The sequence below is a fragment of the Chrysochloris asiatica genome, unplaced genomic scaffold (assembly GCF_000296735.1).
Source record: "Chrysochloris asiatica unplaced genomic scaffold, ChrAsi1.0 scaffold00007, whole genome shotgun sequence".
NCBI lineage: Eukaryota > Metazoa > Chordata > Mammalia > Afrosoricida > Chrysochloridae > Chrysochloris > Chrysochloris asiatica.
The window spans coordinates 12,079,373-12,101,348 of NW_006408525.1; the positions used below are offsets into that span (position 1 = coordinate 12,079,373).

Sequence of the window (21,976 nt, forward strand, 5' to 3'; positions counted from 1 at the left end):
TATACAGAGAAACATTTGCCATTTCAACCATTTTTACATGCACCGCACTACCAAACTCCCCACGGTGCACAACTGTTACCAAGATCCATTTCCAAAACCGTATTTTCTTTCTCTCCTTTCTTTTCCTTTTTGTTCTCTCCTTCTTTCCTTTCCCTTTTATTATTTGTAGGAAAGTTCCCAATGGTTTGTCCTAAAGAAAAGTAGACTCCTAGTATGTTGTTGTAGGATAAGCACTGAGCTGCAAGATGGGTTTCAACAGCAAAGTCAGTGATTCAAAACCACCAGGTGCTTCTCAAAGCCCTTGACAGGGTCTCTGTGAGTCAACCAGACTCCAGTGGCACTTAACATGAAAAATAAGTATATATTGTTTTTCTTCCAGTGCAAGAAAAAAAGAAAGACCCCAAAAAAGTTAATACATCATCCAAGTTAACACTTGCCTACACTCTAGCCAGTGAATAATTCTCCAGTCCCTCCCACCCCACAGGTGCTTTCTTTATGTTGTCTTAATGAGTCCCCACATCTTTATTTCCGTTTCTTTTAACCAGGGCATCAAACCGGTTCTTCCCAGTTCATCATGGCCAGTGAAGTGAAACCAGAATGGAGCTGAATTTGTAAAATGTGGATGAGCAAGAAGGATAAGCGCAACTGGAAAAAGAACAGGTCAGCGCCCCACTAGAAACTTAATCTCGCTCCTAGAAAACAAGGGCAGCATGTGTATTGCATAGCAACCAAATCTTTTGACCTGCAAAATCGGAAACAATGGTGCTTGGTTTAAAGATGGCGGCCAGGATCAGATTATCTAATGAGCAAGGTAAACAGGGGCTTGTGTGTGCTTACTTAATTAATCTGTAGTTACAGATTAGTAAATAAGTACAAGATTAAACTGTTCACTACAGATTAATAAGAATATACAAGTAAAGGCCCTGCTCACCATGCTTACTGGGTACTCCATCCTTGTCAGAGATTATATGTCTGGAAAAAGGCTTTGATTCTGTAGAAAGGTGATGTGGGGCTGGGGGAGAGACAGATGCCAGCCATACCTAGAAGCAGAATCTTCAAGGTGGTGAAATAATGTGCATCTGTTCACTACAGATTAGTAAATAAGCATAAGTAAATCCATGCTTACTTGCGTATTGGGTAATCTGACACTGATGGTAGCCAACTGCGCTGTTTTGAAAGGGGGTCCTGGCAATAATCCAATCTCCAACACCAGGCTGCTGAAAAGACTCATTACACGTCTTCCGAGTCTCTCACTTCAAAACTTTGACCGTAATTTTCCCCGTGACAGTTATTGTTTCAATACACTCACATTTTACAAATCAGGGTCTGCTCCGATTTCCTCTAAGTTGCCTATGATTGAACCTGTTTCAACCAGCTCAAAGCCTGCTTTAAACTGCAGAACTGAAGCTTAGAAAAGTTAGAACATCCTTGGAAAATCAGAGTTGGAAGACCCCGATTCATACTTGGTCCTTCTAACTCCAAAGCCTGTTCTCCCTCCATCAAACTACAAGCTTCATTTGATATATCACACGAGCATATCTCTAAATCCCAACTGCACTGGGACTCCCAAAGTTATACATACACACAGCGCACATACCTATGTATACATGCAGATTCTTTGGTATTTACCAAATACTCCATAACAAAACTCACGTAGGACAGCAGGCTACAACACTTACAATTCTCCAACTACAAAGTAAGGCAGACAGTCATCATTTTACCAACCTTGCAATAAGAAGTCACCCTTCATAGCAACACCATGATAAACAGCACACCTACAGTGCTTACCTGTCCCAGACTGTTCTAAACACTTCACATATCAACTCATATAAATCCTAATACAACTCCATGAAAGAGGCACTATCTTTATCTCCATTTTACAGATGACAAAATTAAAGCAGAGAATATTTAGATCATTTACTCAAGGTCACACAGCTGGTACCTGGCAGAACTAGGACAAACACTAGGTTCCAGAGTCCATGCTCTTAAACACCAAGCCACGCTGCCTCCTCCAGAGACAGTAGTAAGAATAATTAAAGATTAAAATGGGGAGTGGGGCATTATATCTGGAGCTCCATTAACCTGTATCATCATCAGCCTCCAATCTGTATGACACCAATTTAGTCACAAGCTGGCTTCATCATTTCTCTGTTGCTGGTGGGTGCCACCAAGTTGATTCCAACTCATAGCAACAGTGAGACACAGCAGAATGACCCCATATGGTTCTCTAGGCTTAATCTTTACAGGAGCACATCACCAAGTCTTTCTTCTGTAGAGCTACTAAGTGGATTCAAACCACCAACTTTGGTTAGCATCAAGCACTTAGTGCACCACCAGAGTTCCTTATGATTTCTCTTCCTTGAACAATCTATTCAAACTCACCTGCCAGTATCTCATTGAGACAAGAGCACAGAGGGCCCAAAAAGCCAGCCTCTAGGCAGCTCTTTAATGGCTCTGTCCAGGGAGGTGTTTGAGGATGCTTACCTTCAAACCCACAAAGCACTTCCCCAACACTTGCAGGGCTTTGGCTATCCCTGGAAAATGAGCATTTTCCATTAATACAGTAAGTTCTTCTACTGGGATGCCCAGGGCATCTGATGGCCCTCCCCCCATCATCTCTTACAGCTTGGGGAAGAACTCGGGTGAGTGTTCCCAAGGTTCCTCCTATTCTAATGCACTGGGGTCCTGCTGAAGAGGGGCAGCTAGGAGAGCCAACGCTGTGAGAACACAGACTTTGTGCAAACAGGGTGATTTGGCGATAAACGCACTCACAACATGCTAACGTGGCAGCGTGCCAAACACAAGCCACCCAGGCAGGACTTGGGCTCAAAGAACTTTAATTGAATTCTTTCAGCAAGTGCAGCAGAAAAATCCATAATGAGTTCCCTCCACCCCACGTCAGTCAGTTCTATAGTTGTGTGGACCCAGTGAAAAATCATTTTTAACAAGGATCTGGGATGTGTCTGAATGCTAAGTTGAATGTGGTGTACTACAAAAACAAAAAAACAATGATCAAATCCATAGATTTTTCTTTCCAAAGCTATTTAAGCAAGGCAGTCTGCCATAATCAGTTTTACTACCCCTATTAGTACAGGAAAACAAGTTCCGAACCTGGCTCCCTAGTGAAAAATGCAAAATTTGTATAATTAAAATTATACTTGTGAAATTCAAACACACTTTAATTTCCTAAGGGCCCCCTAATCAAGTCAGAAGTTCTAACTAAAACCAATTATCTGCTTTGAAAACAGAAGAGGAAACATATACGTGTACCAGACCAGTGGAGAATCACATTCCAATTTTTTTCCTAGGTTTGATCCTTTTTTCCCCAGATACAAGTGAAGGTGAGCCTACTGGCTGTTTACATGTGTAAGTTTAAAAGTTAGCTTCTTTGTTGCTTGACTTTATCTACAAACATGACAATGGAGAACTAGCCCAAAGGAAGGAGTCCTTGGATATAGGCTCACACATCCACCCAGAAGTGCCTCAGAAAGTAAGCCTGGTAGATCTACTTCCGAAAAGCCAGCCATTGAAAATTCTATGGCGCATACTGCTACCCTGACCCACGTGGGGTCACCATGAATCGAAATTGACAACAACTGATTTTTGGTTTTATCCCAAAGGGAATGAAGGTTAAGGATATATAGAACAACAAAAACAAAAACAAGCAAGCATTCCACCCACCCCAGACTTCACTGAGTGTCTTAAGATGTCACATTGGTTCTTCAAACACTTGCCCGTTACTATCTAGAATGCCCACTCCAAAGCCACGATGAGAAATGAGATGGAAGTTATCAGCTTCATTTCAGATGCAGACTGACAAGACTGCAGCTCTCCCAAGGTCCTATACAGTCAGCAACACCCAAGATTCTCACTGCTTTACCAGCCATTCTACCAAAACGCTGCAGCCTTTTTTTTTTTTAATAACTGGAAATTCTTGCACAAGAGTAACATGGAAATATGGAAAACTCTCCAAGGCACTAAAATATTAAAGAAGCAGTTGTTGGAATGTTCCAGTTATACACCATTAATATGAAGTGAGTGTTCCATCTAGGACATTTTTGAAGGAAGAAAAAAGAAAAAGCCGTATCAACAAGTTTTCTCTCCCCTGTTTCGAGGGTCGATTCCAGAGATGAGAATAGGTACTTTGCACGCTCTCAGCTTTGGTGTATCTGTGTGCCTACTTCTGTGAGGGAAGCCATCCATGCACCTATCACACTCAGTCTCCAGGGGGTACTCAGAAGGTAAAACTAAACACCTCCTGGTTTAAAACTTGACGTTTCAGCAGGTGACAATGAAGGACAGGACTTGGAACTTGGCGACTATCACTGCAAACTGAGCAGGGTTTCATGTGAAAATGTTCCTGGGAAGATGGAGAACAACACACATACATGCACAGACATACGCAGGTGCCCACGCAGCCACGCAGAAGGAAACAAACTCAACTAGACCCATGTCATGGGAACCACTCCTTTGCTAGCTCCTTTCCTCCCTCCCACCCGAGCGGTCACCTCATTAATGTCATTCAACATCACTTTTGCTACAGTAGGTCTTTCTGCACTCGGTTCCCTAGGCAGCCCAAGGCTGGCTCCCATTGTAAATGTCTGTGCTTTGGGAACTATCAAAAGCTTTAGTGAAAAGAAAAAAACTTTCATAGAGCCACCTTCCCCTCACTCTTTCCCTGCCTCCAGTTTCTTCGCTTTGGCACTTTATGCAGAATCTCCACACTCACAAACCTTGCTCTGAAAGTCGTTTACAATATGTCAGCTGGAAAAAACAAAACAAAACAAAAAGCTAGTGGACGAAGACGATGGCTGGCCTGTCTATTTGCAATTGCCCAAAGAGAATAATTCATTTCGGCGCGGATATGGATGAAGCCCTGAATACATTTCTACAATGCTTTCTGCCCTTCAAAACAATAAAAATGTAAAAACCCAGACGACAGAAGGCCTGAGGTGACAGGAAAGAGAATCTCTTGACCCCCTAGGAATTTATTCTCGATCTTCTGAGACGCTCTCTCCCCAGACTGCATCATCAACACCATTTTATTAGATTTTTCTAAACCCTTGAAATTGTCACATAATTGAAACAGAAACAGCAATTTAGAGTTCTGAATGGATTTCTTAAAAAGAAGCCTCGGTGCTTGCCAACATCTCCCTCCTTGGCCACCCCCCACCTAAATGTAAGGCCCTCACACACAAAACCCTATTTATCTTTTAAATCCTCCCCTGCCATAAAAGTTACACATTCCCCTAATGCCTTAGATTTCAGGACATTTGGGAGAAACTCATCCCAGACAACAGGCTAAAAAAAGAATCCATTAGCATTAACTTGCCTGACACAGTCAGTGACAAATAAATGAATGTGATGGTTTCAGATCCATCATTGGGGGAATGACCCCCAGGCACAGGGAGAATAAAGGCTCATGGGAGACCTCTCACCCAGCAGGGTCTTAGCTGTTCCTGAGTTGCTCCCCAGGACTTCACTCTTAAGGGAGTATCAGATAGAGAAAGGAGAAAGAAATTTCTAATGCCCACCAAACATCCTTAAGATAGAGAATGCCTGCTATCTTCCCCTGGAGAGCCAGGACCACTGACACAGAATTTTCCAAATCGCCATTCGCTGCTCCATCCATCAGGCCTAGAAAGGCGCAACAGTGCCAATCCACCCACCAGCTGCTAGATAAGGTCTTTCTGTTATCTGAGGAGTGCCACCCCCGGGGGCAGCGACAGATAAAAAGATGAACACAGCACCACATATAAGCACTGCGCATGCAGTAACTCATTTAGACCCCTTAAAAACTCTATCGGACTCCTAGTGTGGCGCTGTAGGATCAGCACTAGACTTTGAACCACATGGTCAGCAGTTCAAACCTACCAACCGCTCCTTGGAAAGCCTATACAGGGTCGCTGAGTCAGAACTGACTGGACGGCATTTCACAACAACAACAAACCCTATCAGGCAGGCATTATTGATATTCCCCATTTTACAGATGAAGAAATGATGGTTTCAAAGTTTCATAGCTGGCAAGTCGCACTTAACTATACTCAACAGGCTCCCAAACATGGGCACTGGAATGAACCTGAAGCATCCTGACTATAGCAAACCCTATTCTTCAACCTGCACATTATGGAGGCCAGGCAAATCAGACAAATCTAAGATCTACCCACTCACGGTGGGTACACTGGGACTTAGTGGGTAAGATGTAAAGCCTTGGGATTCAGAAAGACCCTGACTAGTTCTGTGGACCTAGGAAAGTTGTTTACCCTCTCTGGGTCTCAGTTTATCCATCTGCCAAATGAAGATCATAAACACCCACCATGGCAGAGGATTGTTGCAAAGATTACATAAAGGACACAAGTCTTTAGAGTCTTAGTACCATGCCTGTAATATAACAACCTACAGAAGTCACGGTATTTGAGTGAGGATGTTTCTCCTTTCGATAACTCAAATTCTCAGAACTAAAAAATAAAGTAGAACTGACAGGCACAGCGCCCTCATGCTTGCTTGCCAGAGGGATAGGGGCCTTTTGCTCTCTCCCCTCCACAGAGGAGACTGGAAGCTACCCCGTGAGCCTGAACCAGTAATCACAGACTGCAGCCTCTCACACTATGAGGAAAGTAGCATCAAGATTCCAAACTGTGTTCCCCACGCTGGCAGCCATGACCCATGAAGAGATCACGTGACTCTGAGAAGTCCTACCGGCATCTCATTGTCTACACATGGTGAGGTCAAGATCAAGAATCCAACAAGGACAAAGCCTATAGTGTAGTCGCTCATTAAGGAAGAAAGGGAAGTAGAAGGTGGAGACAAGAGGATACCAGAGCTCCTCATATGCTACCCCCCTCCAATCAAAGATCTCAGGGGTGGTACCTGCCAAGAACATAACCCCTAAAGAAGAGTCTATCCGCTGGTGTCGAGACGATTCTGACTCAAAGTAACATAGGACACAGTAGAACTGCCCCATACGTAGGGTTTCGAATGCTGCAAAAGTTCATGGAAGCAGACCGCCCCATTTTTCTCTCATGGAAGTGGCTGGTGAGTTCAAACCACTGATCTTTTGGCTAGTATTTAAGTGCTCCTTAAAGAAGGATCTATAGCCAGAGAGAACACAGTATGAATTATGTACAAACCACAGGTCCAAAAAGAATATCCTAAGGAGTTCTCCCAGAGTTCTGCACTCACACCCAACAGCTTCCTAACACAAAGAAAGAACAAGCTCATTTGCCTTGAATTGACATTCAAGGCCTTCCACAACCTCCCCTTCCATTTGCCCACCCTGACCCTACCCCGACCTTTCAAGCCAGTGACGACTGACCATCTACAGCCCACTCTTCCTGAATCCCACAGTGCATCGCTGCTTTCCTACCTGTTCTTTAAGATCTGCAGTAAAGACCATCGCTTCCAAGACGCTATCTTAGTTCTGCTTTCCTCTGTCTCTCGACCTCTCTCAGTGTGCTTATCCCAGCCGTCCCTGTGTCGAAGCTGGTTCCCCTTCTCTCAACCTGGAGTTAGGGTCCCTGAGGACAAGGACCGTCCTTTTGTCCTATTTCCATTTAGTCTGTCTAAAAATCATCATGGAGGTCAAGGATGTGCACAAGTACAAAGGGCCAAGGGCTTTTCACTTGCTTAGAACTAATTGTTTGTGCCCTCAGAAGTTTATCATCCAGTGGGGGGTAATAAGGCATGGAGCTAAATAACCACATATCTCAAAACTAAGTGCCAAACACAGTCCCCAGTGTGGAGCAGAAACGTAATAAATAATTACTAAAATAATTACTGCAAGGGGCAATGGAATGTATCAAAAAATATGGCCCACCGCAACCATCATATTTGCCCTGCTTTGGTTTTCAAACCTAATAGCATGTTACAGAGTGGAAGTTCCATGAGAGCAAGGACTTTCTCTTACTCTCTCCCCACACTATGCATGGCACACAGTAGGTGTTGTTGTTCAATAGTAGCTGATGGGTAAACGAATGAGTGATGAGCACAATGCCTAACAGATGTATGCTTGGTGGTGGTGGTGGTGGTGTGCCGTGGAGTCGGTTCCAACTCATAGTGACCCTGTACAGGGTTTCCAAGGCTGTAAATCTTTACGGAAGCAGAAAAAATCTCATCTTTCTCCCAACAAGCACCTGGTAGTTTCGAACTGCTGACTTTGAGGTTAGCAGTCCAACTCACAACCACTATGCTACCAGAGCTCCTTAACAGATGTATGAGGGGGCTTCAAAAAGTTAATAGGAAGATTCCATTATCTTCAAATTCCCTTTTTCTAAGAAGTTTTTGAAGTTGCCTCATAATTTGCCCAATGAATACTATTATTAGTAGACCCAAAACAAAGAAAAGGTAAAATACTGTAGAAATCAGGGAAAGAAGTGGCATTCCTAAAAGGTAGCAAGGACCACTTCATGGACAAGCAATGATTGAGGTGGTCTTTGGAAGAGGGGGTCTAACTTGAACAGCAGAAAGGAAAAGGAAGCAGCAGGCTGTTCAGACAAGAGTGGAAGCTTGGCTTAAAGGCAGCCAAAAGTAGAAAGTGGGCGATAACTGGATAAATAACCCCCATAATATGCTCTCGAAGGACCTTCGTGACCAGGCTAAGTAAGACGTTCAGGTTGATCAGTGGGTACCAGGAAGCCACAGCGCACAATCACCTTGATAACAACAGGTTTGGTCTGTTTGGGGTTTTTTCATTGTTTCATTTGCTAAATGAATACATCAATCAAATGAGAGAAACGAGATAGGAAACTACATTTACTGTGTGGGTTCTAGGGGTTTTCAGTCCAAAAAGGTTCCAGTCTAAAAATATGAAATAAGATACAAAGAATGGATGCTGCTCCAAAGGACATCAAGGCAGCAGTTGGTACCAAAAGCACTGGAGCACAGCGCAGTGGCTCAGTAGCCTGTCCTCTCCTTGAAATGGAGCATGTGAGGAAAGGGCATTTGTAGGATGAGGGGCCCCTCCCTGTGAGCTGACACCTGCTGCTGACTGTACCAACAAGAAAGAGGCTAAGCCACTAATCCTCCCAGTTCCTCAGGGCTGCTGAAGAGGGCTGCAGACACACCACCACATCTTTGTGGGAACAAGCGACCCACAGGCAGGTCCGTTAGCTGTGGCTGCCAAGATGACAGCTGCACATCATCCAAGACAGCAAGACGCTTGAGCGACTGGACCCACGGCAGCAAGACCAGGCCAGATGCCGAAAACTCACCCCTTGCCCTCGAGAAGCTGCCAAGAAACCACTACCCCAGAACAGGCGGTACGTGTGAAAAATGCTCCAGCCACCACGGCTTCACTGGGACACATGTTTAGCAGGGAACCTTTCAGGGCCCTAGAGTCACATCAGAGGACAAGCCTGAAACAGGAAAACTGGGCTTCTAGCTCAAACCGGCCACAACCAGATAGTGTGGCCCCAGGCAATCCAACAAGACTTTACTGGATCCAGTTGCAGAGGTGAAAAATCAGACTGGATTTAATTCATTCATTTAACACAGTTATTGAACACTTACATCAACAGTTCCTAATTTCTAAACTCTTTTCACCAGTATAATTTTAATTCTAAGAAAATAATCCCAGCATACTGTGGTCCTTCTAAAAAAATCACCTATACGAGATCAAATGGTCAACATTGGTGGTGGTGGTTCTGTGGCATCAAGTTGGTTCCAACTCATAGCAACCTTGTATAGGGTTTCCAAAGCTGTAAATCTTTATGGAAGCAGAAAGCCTCATCTTTCTCCCACGGAGCAATGACAGATTCAAACTGCTGGCCTTGCAGTTAGCAATCCACTATATTACTGTTGTTGTTAAGTGCCATCAAGTCACTTCCGACTCATAGCAACTCTGTATAGGGTTCCACAAGAGCAGCTATTGAGTTTGAACCACCGACTTTGCAGTTCAAACTGACCTTACAGTCTAGCACATTAACCCACAGCACCACACCAGGACTCCACTATACTACTGTAGCTGTTGTTAAGTGCCGTTGAGTCAGTAGCAACCCATAATGAACCTGCATAGGGTTTCTGAGGAGCAAATGGTGAGCTTGAACCACCAACTTTGTGGTTCAAACTGACTTTGAGGTCTAGTGCATTAATTCATAGTGCCCCTTTAAAATGGTCAACAGTTACCTTAAAACAAAGTTGAGGATGTAAGGGGGCAGGGAAACTAAACTAAGGGAAACAGAACAACCAGAATAGAAGTAATGAGAATGTTCACACACTGAAGAAAATAATCAATGTCACTGAACAACATATAGAAATTGTTGAATGTGAGCTTAAAGTGCTATGTAAACAAACACAGTCAAATATGATTATATAAAATAAATAATACCAGCAGAGCCCTGCTTGGGGGTAGGGAACAGACCCTGGTGGGTAGTGCAAACAGTTAAGCACTCAGCTACTAATAGAAGGTTGGCAATTCAGACCCACCCAGAAACACTCTAGAAGAAAGGCCTGTTCCTGCAGAGCCTCTGCATCCAGAATCTTCTGAGGTGGGAAATTTCCACTTGAAAGGACAAGCAGACCAGCCTGGAGCAGCTAGAAGAGCAGAAGATACTTCTTGAAAGAAAGACCGACAGAAAAAATACAAAACAATATAGGCAGACCGATTGATGACTACAAGAACAAGCAAGCTGCTTGCCCAGGAGACATCAAGGCAAGTGGTTGGGTCCCCTCAGAGCAAAGCCCATTCCAAGACTAAGACTCAATGGGAATACACGCTCTGACTGGTCACCACATTTGTCACTGATAAGGGGAAGTGAGGGAAAAACAGCAATGAAGCTGCGAGCTAAGCCCTACAATGTTCAATAGACTCCTGTGAACCTGGGTGGATATCTGGTTGGCCAGCAGTATGGCAAGACCTGGGGACTCTTGGGCCCAGAGTCAGTGACATAGCCACAGAGGACTAGAGTGGAGAGTGAAGCATCCAGCTGATAAGAAGAGAGGGCATATGCATAAGAACACCCACACTTGCAGATAATACCCACTTGACCTGGTTTCAATAACTGGATGATCAGAGCTCAACTAGAAGAAGAAAGAAGAGGAAAAAAAGAGTAATCTGATACAAGTTGATGAACTTGACCTACACCTATGGATGCAGTAGCTCAAAAGAGGGAACAAATCTTTACAGCAAGGATCATTCTCACCCACTCCATACACAGAGTAGACAGGGGTGGGCAACTTGGACATTGTCTACCCAAAGTGTGGGGGGGCTACAAAGGCAAGAAGTGACTTGCTTACAAGCTTTCAATAGGGAACCTAGATCCAGAGGACGTGGAGGAAGGTAGAATCTCCACTGAGTAATATTCAATCTGTCTAGGCGGGGATGATGAAAGGAAATGTGGATAGGTCTCTTTTGATACAATAGTAAATAATTGTTATCAGGACTGTGAGGGTTGGAAATGTAAAGGTAGATGTTTTGTAGCAAGGAGGGGAGTGATTAACTTTGTAGTCTAGGAGCAGAGGTCCCTGGGACCATCAAGAGAGAAAAGCAGAGTGCGGGACCCTACCCAGAGAAGCAGTGATGCCAGAGATGGAGGCAGAGACGATGACGTGGAGAGATGGAGCAGCTGGGGACTTTAGACCCAGAGAGGGAGAGGGGTTGTGTGCTGACGACCGGGGGGACAGGCTTATAGGGTATATCCTTTGGTTGATTGATGATGCATGGAGGGGACTGTAACCATGACAATGAAACAATATACGATAGGATGAATGTAAAACTAATGTGCTCCCATGTAAGCTATCACATAATTCACAATAAAACATTTTAAAAAAAGAAAGGCCTGGTGATTTGCTACCAAAAAGTCACAGCCATGAAAACTGTGGAGCAGTGCTACTCTGCACACAAGGCTGTCATGAGTCAGAATCGACTTAATGGTAACTGACTTGAGTGTTTTGGGGGTTTGGTTTGGTTGATTTTACTATGTGCCAGGCCCCTGGCAAAGAATTTTGCATTCGTCTTCAAAACAATTCCATGAGGTGAATACTATTATTAGCCCCGTTGTGCCAAGGAGGAAACTGAGGCTTGGAAGAGCTTAGGTGATCTGCCCATGGTTATCCAGCTTAGCAAAGATAGGAGTTAGGTAAAGGAATGAAATCTCCATCAACAGATAAAGTTCTGGCCTCTTAAACTTGCAGAGGAAAATGGAAACAAGGGAAGTGTGAAGACTATGTAAAACACAAGGATAATTAGGAGACAGATGCTGAGTTGCACCCAGACTTCACTCTGCCGCAAGATACTAGGGAGTCTCACAAGATACGTACCAGGCAGCCTCATGGTTTCTCTACCCACGAAAATGAACCCACAGCTTGAGCACAATCCTTGCCGGCAGCCCAGAGACTTTCTGTCTCTGCCCAAAGGGACCAAGGGAAGGATACAACATGACTGATTCCCATCATCCTCCCCTCTCCAATGGCTTCAAATTAAGTCATCTTTTTAGAGCAACATGACCATTTTAATTTTTAAAATGATAGAGGGGGCGAAACCTTTTACATATTTTACAAAATGAAATAACCATCAGGAGAAATAGGAAGAAATAGACCTATCTTACTTCTCCTGACAAAATGCACTTCACTAATTAATGGCCACTGGTCTCAGACGAGTCGCCCGACTAGTTAATAAAACCCTATTATAGTACACTTGAGATGTGAGCATTTACATCGCAAAGGGGAATAAATGAACCGCTCAAAACCCTTCCCTCGGTCGCTCATTAAAATTCTGATCAAAACAGATTTTTATTTATATGATACATTAAAGAATATTATGACAGAGTGAATATGAAATCTGTTCTTCACCGCTGTGGATTTTCTTTTGTATTGAGTTACAGTTTCTTTCCACTCATCCTGTCTTAACACCTCCACGGAATATTTTTCTGGCAAGCATTAGCAAGGGGGGACAGCCAGGAAAAGAGAAATGAATTTTAACTGAAACATAGGCTGACATATTATTTACAAGCTCCTCACCAAGTCCATGAGGGATAAGGATCCCCCTGGCAGTGGGATCCTAACGCATACACCGACAAGTTGTCTTTAAGGGAAATAAATATATAATACATAAACCAGGCTTGACTGAAAAGTCTGTACTCCTGCCAGCCAGTTTTTGACCCCCAACACTAACTTCAGTCTGAAATCTTATTTGTGACCAAGGTCAAATTCTACTGGAAAATATCCAGCGACAGAGAAGGCACTTTCTCTTCACCCAGTTCCAACTCCCAGCCACCATACATCTCATCAATTACTGGGTTGCCTCACTGGAGTTGAGCAACCCCAAACCCTCCGAAAGGATGCCCTGAGGGTCAGATGAAGAGCTATTCCAAGACAGTGTCACACAATGGGATGACATCAAAGGAGGGTGAATCACCAGCCCCAAGAATGTCGAATGAGTAGTTCTGCGACTGACTGCGGTTCTGCCCCTTACAGTCTGCTGACCTGAGTTGCTTCCCATCTATAACAAAGCCAGATGGCCACAGGACAGTGTCTCAGGGGCAGGGGTAAGTGCCAGGTTCCACTTTCCAATCCATTTGCACCTCAATTTCCTCATCTATAAAATGGGGAGAGGACTGGAACCTAATAGGTGTAAAGTCCCTAGAACCATGCCTGGCACAAAAAATTCATGTAATCTTATTATTGATAGACCTCTCACAGGACTAGCATGAATACCTCATAAAAATTATACTAAAAGTATCAGGTAACAAACTGCTCTGAAAGGAATCACATTAGAAGTTGCCGGATAGAATGGGAGAAAATGGAACAAAACTCAAAAATATTTTTTAAAAAAGGCAAGCTTACAGAAAGAGACTGGAGGAACCTGAGACTACCAACAGCCCTCGATCACCCTTCAGGTCTGGAACAGAACTCACTCTCGTGGCCCAATTTTCAGCCACACAGTAGACAGGCATATAGGGGAGACAACAACTCTAGTAAGGCATGCTCACCTTGGAATGGTCAATCATTCAAATTCAAAAGGGCAACATTTACCTAAGGATAAAGTTGAGAAGGGATGGGAAGGAGGCTGGAATGGGAATAGAAACTACAAGGAGGAAGTGGGATAACTGTTGTTAAGTGGAGGGAATTGTAATCATGGTGATGAAACTAAGTGCATGATTTGTTGAACATAAAATTGACCTTCGGCTGTGTAAGCCTTCATTCAATTCACAATGATAAATATTTTTTAAATGCATCTATCGGGTAATACTATTGTATTTATTAAGCATGTAAGCACTTTACCTTTGCTCATCTATTAAATCCACAGAAAAACGCTAGGAAAGGAAGTTAAACAATTTGCCCAAATTCACACAGCTGAACTTGGTCAGATTTACTTAAAACAATAACAATGATGTCAGTTAAGCCAATAATAATAATGAGGAGGAGGAAGAAGAGTTACCAGGCCCTCTCCATGTGCCAGGCTCTGTCGTTCTCCATAACAATCCTTGGAAAGAGCTATTGTCATTCCCATTTTGCAGATGAGGGAACTGAGACAAATAAGTACATCTGCTCAAAGAAAACAACCAAATGCAGCAGAGCTGGGTATCAGATGAAGATAATGGATGGAAAACTCCTCCGTAAAGTGAAGTGTCATCAAAAATAAGATACTGTTATGAAATCCCTAGAACTTCATGGAAAGGTGTCTTCCTCTAACTGGTTCTGGGAATCAGTAACTTCCATCTATGAGCCTGACAATTCATCAGACTCGGGGATACCATGCCAGGGTAGGGGGACACATTTTGGGAAGTTTGAGAAATAGCCTCTCTCATTTTTAAGTTAAATGCATCACTGAAAAACCAAATGCCATAGCATATGAAGGTAAAATATTGCCTTCCTGCTTTATAAGGGGGAAAAAGAGCAGCAAGGGGGGAAAGGAAAAGGAACCATCCATGGTTTGACCAAATCTAGGATTCTTCCATTTCCCTCTAGGGTAACTTGACCCTAGTTCTGGGTGATCAAATGACTACCCTGGAAATTTTAGATTCACACTTCTAGAAGAAAGAGTCATTCTACCAAACCTGGAAAATACTGCTCGGTCTAAGAAGCATTCTGTTACGTTAAGGATGACACACGGCTTAGAAAGCAGTATTGAAATCGGTAAGACACTACCCAAGTTTATGCTAAGTACAGAAATCATCTAACCTCTTTGGTTCATTAATTCCTATTACTTGCTTAAACATTAGAAAAATGCCTTAGAATAGTTCACTATAATAACTTTGAGATTCGTATTTCTTTCTTTAAGGGGGAGGGAGGAAAGGGAGGGAAGAGGGAAGGAAACCTCTACTGACATCTCTAAACCCGTTTCTTCTTCCATAACAGAACAACACCCCCACAGTAAAGGATCCAGTTCTAGAATCAGGCTGTGAACTGCTTCAAAGTCCGTTTGTGCCTCAGTCTACTCATCTAGAAAATGGGGATAGTGTTGTTGTTCACTGTCATCAAGTTGGTTCCAACACCCAGCATCCCTATATAGCATTTCCGAGGAGCAGCTGGTGGGTTTGAACCATTGATCTTCTGTTTAGCAGCCTGGTGCTTACCCTACAGCACCAAACCAGGCCTCTTAGTTTCTAATACACACACTAGATATGGCAGGCTATAAGACCTGAAAGTCTCAAAATATTATCTGCAACAGTCAACTTTTTCTTTATTAATGTGTAAAACCAGTCGTCCTTTTCTGCTATTGAAATGTTCCACTTCTGGGAGCCTGAGCTTATAGAAACAAACTGAATTTCTTAAAGTCACAAGCCTATTCCCTTGGAGACCCCATCAGAAGCTTCCACTTTTCCCCTTTCACTAAGAGTTCCAAGACCATAAGATGAAGAAAAAGTATCTCTTCAATGTTCTATAGGGAAGAAAAAAAGAGTAATTACAAAGTGTAAATTTAACACTCAAGACCCATAGTCCTTCACATTAGGCTAGGCACCACTGTGTTCTTCCAGCGACACCAGGAGAGCTCAAAGAAAACTGTTACACACTTCTAGAAAAGTGAAGCCCTATCTTAAAACTTTAAGCAAGTCTTGTAGTACCACTGCTGCAAGGCTACAACATTTTCAGAACTGCTCTGCTCAGGAACCAACACTTGTACACATAAACACAATTGGTTTCAAGTGTGCCCCAAATCAACCAACCTGAAGTCAAGACAGCCACTGAGTCTTCTCTTGGATTTAGGGGTTTATGGGTATCGACAAAGTTGGTTTTTCCAAGACAGGACAAATTGTTGACTTAAAATGACTTCCTCTCCATAAGCTCCAAGTCATAAAGGCCTCAAAAGAATACCCTCCCAAAAGTCACAAAGAAATGTTCGGCTTTTCCTGTTAGACCTCAACAATGCTTAGAAAATACATTTAGCAAGTGCATAAACATTGCAACCCTTAGAGCCCTGCTCCTCCTGCTAAGGGACAGACAGAAGTGGCCCAGGCTCCAATCGATGCCCAAACCCCAGGCAGGACAGCGAACTTGGAGATGCACAATTACCTAACAAAACTTGTCCCATGGACTTTCACAACCACAGGCTGATACCATGAAGGCCAGGTTTAAACGGTTCAATGCCAATCTCGTTTGAAACTTGAAATCCTTAGCAACCATCTCTGAGTGCTAAAATTCTATTACTGCGTCTCCTACTTACCTTGGGTTGTGCTCGCCGAGGAAATGCAACTTTAGGGTCAATCTGGGGGAAAATGGAAAAACAAGGAGTCAGTGTCATACTTTCAAGAAAGAAAAATAATAAAATTAATCACCTAATTATTAATCACTCATTTCTCAGGCTTAAAACCCAGATTTTTTAGTTAACTTCTCAAGCAATTTTTAAAAGTTCCTTATACTTAGATGTAAACTTTAGTCATCCCTTCTGAAACATGACAAATGTAGATAGCCTTTCTGAAGTGTCCTACCATGTATTTCAATGTGAAATGCTCTTCATTAACCAGATCTCATATGTTCTTATTTCAGAGGGGGCTTCTCTTCCAGACACTGAATATTAAGTGATACCTGCATTTAATTTGTGATGCATGGCTGAGAGAAAAGATGGGAGCTATCGTTATAATTGAATAAACAATCATCACCTGCAAATTAAATGTAAGTATCTTCCAGTAATATCTAACTGAATGGTATTTCATCTCCCAGATCACTAAACACAACACAGGAGGGAAAGGGGATTCCCAAAAATTTTTAAAGCCAACACCCCAAAACTCCATATAGACACATAAACCAACTAGATGGACGTCTGCTATAAATCATTCACTCATTTTAGCAAGTCAAGTTACCTAGGGTTAATTTTTTTTTAAAAAATGGATTCTGCAGTTATACACCAAAGAACGCTGGTGTCAAAAACTGAAGCCTGACGTGGTTCTTAATAATATAAGAAAATAATATGATAAAAGGAGCTAAATCCATTTGGATTTTAAAACTGCATGGTAGGGGATGGGGGGCGCCTGGGCGGGGGGAGGTGGATCTATGAGCAGCCTAAACTCTAATTAGAAAAGAAATGCCATACTGGGAAAGAAAAAAAAAAAAAAGATTATATTATAATAATTCGGGTATTTTCCCATAAGCCACTGTGATTCAAATGGAAAAACCTCCAGATCAGACACTTGTAGTACACATGATTCTCAATCAGAGACTGACTTTAAAACTTAAAAAAAAAAAAAAAAAAAAAAAATTTCAATCTAACAGGCTGGTGTGAGAGGCAAAAAAATAGCTACTGAATGAATAATATGAGAGAAGGAATAAAATATATTTCCATACTTGGTTTGCATTTGATTTCTTAATATTACAAATCTTTGGGTAAAATTCAACTGAAAGCATGACATGAATATTGCCTTCAGGTTATTTATTTATAGGCTCTGGATTTCATATTATAACTTCTCTCTTTTAAAATATAAATCTGAACCTTGTTTTCAGTTCTGCCAAGGGCAAGGGGTGGAGTGATGCTTTGGGGTACAAGAGTTGCTTTGGGTGAAGCAGGGATGTGAGGGGGGGGTGCAGAGAAACATTACAGATAGTTCATTTGTTTCTGACTCCAATCCCCAAGGACCCCAGCCAGTAGACAGACATACAAGGATTTATCGCTTTTTATTAAGACAGCTTAAAGACCTAACAAGTCTGCATCATGGTTTCTACCTCCAAGCATCACCTGAGAAATGAGAGATTACTTTTTCAAAGACGAAGATAGACAAAAATCTTGGATCTAGGAAACTACCCTTCCATAGATATTAACATTACTGGATCTACAGGTGTTTTCAGCACTGACTAGAGCTTGTCTGCAAGAGACATACAACAGGTGTGGATTTTCCATTCTGCTGACCAAACGTGAGATAGGTACGTCTTTTGATAAGCACCGCCCAATGTTTTTTGGGCTTTTGTAGACATTTTTTTGGTGTTGCTGTTGTCTGTTGTTTTTTAGCTGAGCAGCACGCAATATCAACACTGAAAGTCACCTTGTTGGTGGGATAAAAGGTGAGTGACTTGTAGAAGAGGCCAGGAGGTTAGCAGGAAGAAGGCCATGAAGCAAGCTGAACACCAAAAACCAATCTAAAATTTAAAAATTAAAAGCCAATTCAGAACTCCTGTATTGTGTGTTGCAATATCTGCGCGTTAGCCCACAATCAGTGTTCTTTGGGGTGTGACGTTGACACCTCAAGTTCTCTAAGGGAGAAAAAGTGTCAAGATGAGTATGGCAAATCCCAACCTTTTGCACATCCCTGACAAACTAATTTAAAAAAAACAAACAAACAAAAAAGAAGACTAACAAAAATTAAAACATTAGTTAGTTAGGTACAGCTCTACTTACTGTATCTACAAATCCTCTAGGAAAAGACTAGGGTACTATTTGGGATGTGAATGGCCGTTACCTAAACAAAGCTTTTAAGGTAACTGTAAACAAGATCCTCGTTTCCATGCCAATAAACCAATCGCTTCTGCCTCCTGCACTGAACGTTGAAACAAAGTCAAAAGCTAGGTTATACTAAATAATAACCACCAAAACATGTCTACAAACAATTTGGGGGACATGGGGAGAGAGACTGTGTAGGCTTTGTGCCTGATACTGAGGGATAGGACCCAACAGCCACCATAGAAACAAAATACTCCTGGGGATGGCGGGAGTGGGAGGAGGAAGGGTGCCTCAGAATGATTTTCCTCTTTACTTTTGCTAGCTTATTAAAATGTTTAGTCAAGAAGTCAAGGAGACAAAAATTCTTCACCCTACAAGTAATTGTCCCTGAAACTAAATTATCTAAAAGTACAAAAAGGCTGGGTCACGAGCGAGGACAAGTCCAGCACAATTGATTACGCAACTAAAAGAGTTAATGATTCTCCCCTCCTTGGGATCGGTTTTGGGGGGCACATACACCCGACCTCCTTGATCAGAGAGAGAAGCTGAATTTTAAAAATCAGTTTCAGTACGCCAAAGGTAGCCAAGATTGGGTTATGCTTTTTTTATTTTTTATTTTATTTTTCTTTTCTTCCAGTCAGTATTAGGGTAGAAAGGGGCTTGGAATATTAACTCAGTCCACTTCTTTATTTTGAAGAGGAAACAGGGGCCCAGAGACAGGGAAAGACTTGTCCAAGGTCATAGAGCAAGTTAGGCCCAGAGAGCAGGGACAAGAATCTGACTCTTGCCTATCCCACTACCCCAACTACAAATAGATGCCCAAGCACCGCATCTCAATGTCACCTCAGGGTCCCTGCTTTAGACAGATGCATAAAAATCGCAGGGAAATTCTAATAAGCACAAAAGGGAGGGAGGCAGAGTCACAAAGCCAACACGGGAGCTAAATAAAACCTTACAACTCCCCTTCCCCCACCCCATTAAATTTATTTCCAACTATGAGTAATAAACTGTAATATACACTCTTCCCTTCCCCTTCTGATCTCTACCTAGAGACCTCTCCTAGCTGCTCTGGATTTAGAAACCTTCAAATTCTATGAAAGTACCCACATTCAAATTTAAAAATCTGAGAAAAAAAAGGGCTGGAGGGGAGAAGGGTGGGAGGAGAGAAGGGCATCACTTTGAAACCCAAGGCCTTATCAGCCTTAAATTTCACACCATCTGGAGTCACCCACTAAATGCCCAGTGTGGTTCTGGGAGGGATCTCCTTCCTTTCTTAAACCTCATTCCAAACTAAAGCGCCTCAAGAGGGACCTGTTGCCAAGACCCATGATTAGCACCCCCTCCCCTCTTTGCCGCCCCTTCCCACCCTCAAAGATGAAGCAGGCTGTGCCTTCCAAAAGCCAATTCCCAAAGCCACAGTTGGTATCTTGTGCTATGCTCGGCTGACAAAGAAAAGTTGCATTTGATCTCTGGTGGAGTTTCTTAGCAAGGTCCTTGGCTGGGAAGATAGACTCTCCCCAAACCGGACCATCTCCGGGGCCTCACAAGCCTCAGCTTGGCAACATTAGAAGCTGTAGTGGGAGCAGGCTCTAGAGAGAAAACCCAAACCCAGCCATCACAGCAAACTTTTCAAGCAACTCTCAAGCTCTGCCTACAACTACCCAGTTCCCAACATAGAAGCAAAAGAAGGTGCTGTCCCTTTAAATAAGGCTGTCAATGCCCAGATCGTTCTTGAAAAGGGTCGAACAACAACAACAAAAAGCAACAACATACCGTCTTGGAATCTAACTCATGGTGGGGTTGACCTAATACTTTATCTACACTTGCTGGGTCTGCAAACGTGACGAAACCGAAGCCTCTGAAATGAGACAAAGAGGGAGAGAAATCAACAAGAAAATGTGACACACGGTTAAAAGCAACAAGGCGTGGGACCAAATGCAGAATGGGGAGCAAAAGTTGCCCCTTACAGAGAGCCCCACTCCCCACAACCCCCAACCCAATTCCCCTTCTCTCTGCAGCCCCCATCTATCCAGAAAAAATACCAAGGTTACTGGGGCAAGTGGAACGGGGGAAGGTGGGTGGAGGTAACTTGGAAAACGCTGGTGTCTCCACTCGGTCGCCACCTCAGTTTCCTCTCCCCCTCCTCCCCTTCCCTTTCTTAACGCTTTGTTTTATTCCGAAGAAAGCCTGGCACTTAGAAGAGCTTCACCCACCTTTCTAAGAAGGGACTTCAGAGTTTGGGGAGCTGGGGGTATGGCGGAAGCATACATTAAAATTAAAACTATGGAAGAGGGAATGAATCTTAATGTCATTGTAAACAGGAGAAAAAGCAGCGAAGAGATGATTTAAAGCGGACATCTCTGTATCCAGAGTTCAGTCCCAATTAACAATAAATAACCTTTAGGGTTATGAGAGGGAGGATAGAGAGACATTTGAAACCATCCACAAGCCTGGGTCCCATTCTAAACCCGATCAGTTACTTCCGAAGACACCTCCAAAAATAAAACTTAAACTTTGTTCTAAAATAAAGACAAAATCTAGAAGAGAATGGTTTACCTGGAGCGTTTCGTAGTGGGGTCTCTCATGACCATACATTCTCTAATTTCTCCAAATTTGCTAAAATAGTCTCTAAGGCTATCTGTAAAGAGAGAAAGAGAAATGGGGGTGGGGGGGAGGAGAAGGTGTGGAGAAAAAAAAAAGCAATGCAAATTTTGATCAAGGACAAAAACCAAAAGTAGTTTTCTGTTGTTATTCTGTTTTGTTTTTGCATTTCTTGCACACGCGGGTAAAATTCGGCAACAGAGGTCGCATAGAGGGCTCGGAAAGGATTTGCTATTTAAAAAAATAACCTTGCACAGGAGAAGTGGGGAGTCAATGGCGGGGGGGGGGGTTCCTACACCGGGATAACAAAGAGCAATAAAGAAGCCAAGAAGGGGGGGACCCAGGCGTCCCCCCCTCCCTCCCTTACCTGGTGAAGTCTGCCAGCTCAGTCCACCGATAAACATTTTACTAGAGGGAGAAAACATAACAGAAGTGAGCACCGATGTCAGATCGGCCATTTTGACGTGTAACTTACAAAAGCTAAAAGGAAAGCTGGGGGGAGCGAGAGAGCGAGAGCTGGGAGGTGGGGTGGGGGAGAAGGTGTCGGCGAAATGCAATCCAAAGGTGTGT

General features: G+C 43.0%; 1 protein-coding gene across 2 annotated transcripts in view; it reads right to left on the reverse strand.

Annotated features, from left to right (window-relative positions):
* Positions 1-21,893, reverse strand: part of MSI2 (musashi RNA-binding protein 2) — a 471,101-nt gene extending 449,208 nt beyond the window's left edge. For both annotated transcript variants that reach the window (XM_006832401.1, XM_006832402.1), the window contains exons 1-4: positions 21,774-21,893; positions 21,362-21,443; positions 20,579-20,663; positions 16,601-16,642 (exon numbers count right to left, since the gene is read on the reverse strand). In XM_006832401.1, coding sequence (XP_006832464.1) covers positions 16,601-16,642; positions 20,579-20,663; positions 21,362-21,443; positions 21,774-21,864 — 300 coding nt within the window. In that variant the 5' untranslated portion in view covers positions 21,865-21,893. The remainder of the gene's footprint in view (positions 1-16,600; positions 16,643-20,578; positions 20,664-21,361; positions 21,444-21,773) is intronic.
* Between the last annotated feature and the right edge of the window lie 83 nt (positions 21,894-21,976).